General features: G+C 35.9%; 1 protein-coding gene across 1 annotated transcript in view; it reads right to left on the bottom strand.

Annotated features, from left to right (window-relative positions):
- Nucleotides 1-5,096, bottom strand: part of EXOC2 (exocyst complex component 2) — a 121,578-nt gene that overhangs the window by 86,564 nt on the left and 29,918 nt on the right. Inside the window, exon 6 of the mRNA XM_009326446.1 lies at nt 676-756. Within this exon, the coding sequence (XP_009324721.1) occupies nt 676-756 (81 nt within the window). The remainder of the gene's footprint in view (nt 1-675; nt 757-5,096) is intronic.

Raw genomic sequence — 5,096 nt, 5'->3', positions numbered from 1 at the left:
AGGGAAACATCCCTTCCTCTGCGAAAAAAATCACAATGAAACAAAGTAAAATTATCTTGGCAGAAGTCCCAGAATTAAAAAAGTAACTTTTTTGATCTGATGAAACACATACCAAACTGCAGTAAATTCAAGCCATCTCTCAATGCAATCCTACAGCTAATACAGAGAAACACAAAGTACTGACAGCTTTTCAAAGTTTCTAAAAAGAATGCTAATTCCAAGTAGTCTAAATGGCAGCACATTAAGTGAAAAAGATTCTGTTAATAGACCTTGTTATTACAGTTTGTATCTGTTTTTTTCCTCTTTTGCGCAAAATTCTTACAATCTTATTTAGCTTTGCTCGTCCTTCTACAGTTCTGTCTATCCATAGAGCTCCTGTTTTCTTTGTACACTTAAAATTGAGATGCCACCAGAATTCATTTAAAGTACTTTAGAACTCCTTTATCTTGAGATTTATTCTCTTTGTTATCACAAACACCACTGAAAGTCATGGCAAAAGCAGCCACTTATTTCAAAAGGTGTACTATCACATCCTTAAAATCACTACCATCAAACAGGAAAAGGCAAGAGGGACTCTCCTGTTTTCTACTTTCTACCATATTCCTAGGAATATATTAAAGGTTGTTAGAAAGTCCAAAGTCCATAAATAGTTGCTGCTGGAAGGACAAAACTTACTGTTCAGTACATTCTCCAGTTTTTGCGTCATGGATCCTTCTACTTTTTCCGTTCCATCCGCTTCCAGTTTTTGATGGATTGCTGGAATAAAGTGTCTAGTTAAAATGCAGAACATTTTAATAGGTGGGAATACATTACATCAAAGTGACACTTTTAAACATTTTTAAAATTAAAAATAAAGTGTTATTTCTCTTGTTAGACATAAAAAATACAAACATGCTTCATGGCAGCAGAGTCTAGTGGAAGACAGGGCTTCGAGCCAGACATTGCAGAATTTTAACCATTACTTTAACAAAGACTTCCTGTATCTTCTTGAACAAGACACTAATGCTCAAGGAAAAAAAATAACGTGGAGAGAATAATCCCAATTAGCTATCTTGTAGCACAAGTGTCAATTCAATTCAGTATTTTGAAAAGTAAGTATCATTTAAGCACAAAATACTTTTACTTTGTAAGGCAAAGTTTTTACACTGATCTCACCAAAAAGGAATTACCAATAATTAAAGGCCAGAGAGTCATGGGGAATTTGGATGACCCCAAAATCAAGTGTTAAACACTCCCCCACCAGTTGTTTTAACCTATAAAAATGCATTCTCAAAACACACAATTTAAGAGTAACTTGTAGCAACACACTGCATTAACCATTACACAGAAGCATTGCGATGCTTTTGCTCAAAACAACATGGAAATGGAGGGAAGTTTGCTTTTTTTTTTTTAAGATGCTATTTTTTTTTCCTGTCCTAAAATGCCAAAAGCCCCAATTCTTGTTTCCACATGGTATTACTAATGGATGTGGAAATGTGTAGTATCAGCATTAATTTGTTGTTTTATTATAATTTCTTTTTCACGAAGGGAGAGATTTACCAGCATAGCCTGGCTACACTATACCACTCTGGAAATACGAACAGTGAATGGAGTGTAGATAGGCCTTTCTTCTACTTCCCCTCTCTCAAACAGCCTTCCTTCCCTCTTCTTCTCTGTTCAGTACAAGCGGCACAGACCAGTGTTTCTTTTTCCTTTTTTTTTTTTTAAGGTAGTATTCCTGTATATATGCACACAGCATATATAAAACAATTATTTAAAAATACTATTTTCCTTTCAAATTTTTAATCTGTTAATATATGTAAAATCCGCTCTATCAAATAGCCATCAGTTCCTGTTGCTTTAGATAAAATTAAGGCTTCTAAAAAACCTCCTACTGCTTCCTGCTGGTTCTTGGTAGAATGAAATGCTAAGCTACCCTTGAAAACAGTGATGCTCAGTGCTTTGAAAAAAGCGACTAACAGTATGTTTTAGTTCAAAACACGAATACAGTTTTGAAACCAGTCTCCCAATTGTCCCAGCTTATCTTGCTTTGGTTTGCGTGGCAGAGCAACCTGAGTCCATCAGTTGGATTCTTTGAAGATGAAACAAAACTAAAAGATGCACTCCATGAGTATACCTAATGTGCTCCAGGAGATACCTGGAATTCAATCCACTGGGTGATACTCGAGCTAGTCTAAAATACCACCCTAAACTCCATATATTGTGCACATAGAGATTGCATCGCCAACAGGTTTCCTCTATCATGCCACCGCTACTTGCCCATGCTACACAGATGCAAATGAAGAACAAGCAAACACGGACAGAAACTACCTTTAGTACGGCAGCCTTGTGGCCTCAAGTCCTACTGTAAGCAGAGAGAGAGGGCGGCTATTCTGAAAGGATGGCCCTTGATAGTCTCCAGGCTCCTTCAAAGGAGGAATTTTCATTTGGGGCAGGGGCAAGGGCAAGGAGGGTGTGTGTGTGATTAATGGAATTTTCTCTCTCTCTCTTTTTTTTTTTTTTTTTTAAATTGTCAAACATCTGAATTTGACCCTTCAATCCCTTGATCCTACACAAAGAATTTCCGGAAGCTTTGCTTTCTTGAAAATGCAAGAGCACCTCTTTATTTTTGTTATTAAAGTCACTAGAGGGGAAAAAAAATAAACCTCATTTTGGACACCATATTTCTTAAGACAATCAACACTTAAATGAAATGAACTAAAACTAACAGATTCTTGCATATTTTAAGGAACAGAGGTCTTCTTAAAAGATGGTGTATTGTTAACTGTAGCACATATTTTATATATGACATGGACACCACTTACCTACAAGAATACCTCTGCAATTTTATAACAAAAACATTAAAGGTTCTAATGATATTATTCCATTTATATACATCAGTTCTGGTCATGGGCAGCCAGTTACTGTACTGCAATTAATGCTACATACTGAAAGGCAAGCTCATCAGAACAGCAACCACAACATAAGCAGATATTTTAAAACCAAATGTTGCAAGTACTATTGGAACCGCATCAAAGTGTAATGATTTGAATTTAAATATTTCAAAATCATTCTAGGAAGCATATTTTTGAAAGATACTTTCTAAATGGATGTGGATAAAAAACTAAGCTATATATTGCCTCAAAGATTTTTAAAATTTAGTATTTTGGAACCATTAATTACATAGCATTAATTGCTGACCAATTAACTACAATGTTACTCCTGAAGGGACACACCTAAGAATTTCCAAAACTGAACTGTAACATCTAAACCTCTATCAAAGCACCTTTTGTTGCCAATACATGTAAAACATGATGAAGACTTCCTTTAATGTACAGAACAAGAAGTTTTGAAAGACCATGATTTACCATGCTTAGCATTTTCAAAAATGTCAAGTCATGAACTGTAGTTTTTTATTTTGAAGGCAGCTTATTTAGAAGTTGTATCATGATCATTAACCAGTTTCTGAAAGTTTTAAAACACATCTTCTCCAAAGCAGTTCTCTTTCTCATCTCCTTTAGATAAGAATATACAATAGCAATACTATTCCCTCATCTTCCATTTAGAACGTGGAAGATAACATTTTTCACACTGGTAGCATTTAAAGTCAGCATCTTAGCATAAAGTATTTGAGATTCTTAGTTTGAAAATAGTAGTGTTGTAAACCCAGGAAGAATGATACCATTAAGCCAATTCACAGGCATGTTCAGACAGCAAAAAAGATGCCAATGGGGAAAAAATAAAAATAAAAATAAAATGAGGTATTAAGTTCTACAAAGGTGGAAAGCACTGTGGAGTACAGATAAAGGCATATGAAACATATATAACAGGTAGCGTAAAACAGGAGGGATTTTTGGACCACTGTCTGAAATAAGGTATTTTAGGACATACTAAAAAAAGTACAGACCTACCTAAGTTACTCTGTATATGCACAAGAGGATTTGCTGTATTTCCTTCTACATGTTTAACATGCTACTTTGTGTACTGAAGCTATTTTTATACATTATATTCAGATTTAGCAGTAAGTGCATTCATATGTATACCAAAGCTGGGTTACAAAAAAGAAGTTTTAAGTTTTCATAGTGAAAAATGTTATGAAAAATGCTTTATCAGAAAGTCTAAGCTTACTTTGTTTGCATCAACTGATTTTTAAAAAGCTAAGTACATGTTCCTTCCATGGGGACCAGACAAAAAGTCTCCGAGTTAGAAGTTCAGACAAGCAAAACTATATGCAGTCAAGAAAAATATCTGTAGACCTAATCTGATTGGAAGGAATCTAGAGATACTCAAGTTATTCTTTTACCCTGGAGTATTAAACCCATATAATGGTGGGATGGTGCTGTTTGGGACAATCCCCGTTCTCTTGCACCCACATGCTTCCTTTTGCTGGATCTAGCAATCACAACAGCTGCAGGGCAGCCATAGTGAGATGATTTGGTGGAAAACTAACTCAGTAAGTAAAAGACTTCTTTATTGATCAGTGAGCTTGTCTAAACCTTGCCTTAGCTGCATCACTGCAATACAAGGGAAGAGGAAGGAGCACACGGCCAAAGGCAGGTGGAAAGCCAGCCTCCACCTCTCACAGTAACCGGCAGTTAAGATTAACCTCAAATGCAACTTCATACCCTCAACTCATCACTGGCTGCAGTAAGAAGAGCAAGGAGAAACTCTTAGGTCTTTGAAGGCCTGAAGTAAAGGATTGACAGGATTTTTTCTTGACTTGCCAGTCACCCTGGACTTACCTGATACAAACTGTACAAGTTGGAACAGCAGTTGGAAACTTAGCAGAGCCTGTTTACCATTATTGAGGAGCTTTACTGTAAGGAGCATACAATAAATAAAGATGAGGAGAAGCTAGGTCTAGACGCTTCAACTAAGGCCAGAAAATTAACTGTACTTTGTATCATCCTTGCCAATAAGTGTTTAAGTTTCCCAGCTAAGTCAGAATATTTAAAGGCTTGCAAACTTCAGAGCTGCAGTGAGACACTAACTAATCATAGTGAAGAGACCCAGTTTAAAGCTCACAATCTCTAAACCGTGACTAAATACTTCAGAATTGGTTATTTTTGGTCAAAACACATGCAAAAAGTTCAATCTGGCAAATAAGCCATAGCATA

Source organism: Pygoscelis adeliae, unplaced genomic scaffold (assembly GCF_000699105.1).
Source record: "Pygoscelis adeliae isolate BGI_AS28 unplaced genomic scaffold, ASM69910v1 Scaffold186, whole genome shotgun sequence".
Lineage (NCBI taxonomy): Eukaryota > Metazoa > Chordata > Aves > Sphenisciformes > Spheniscidae > Pygoscelis > Pygoscelis adeliae.
Note: the sequence above shows the minus strand (reverse complement) of the source record. Positions and strands in the feature narration are given on the sequence as shown.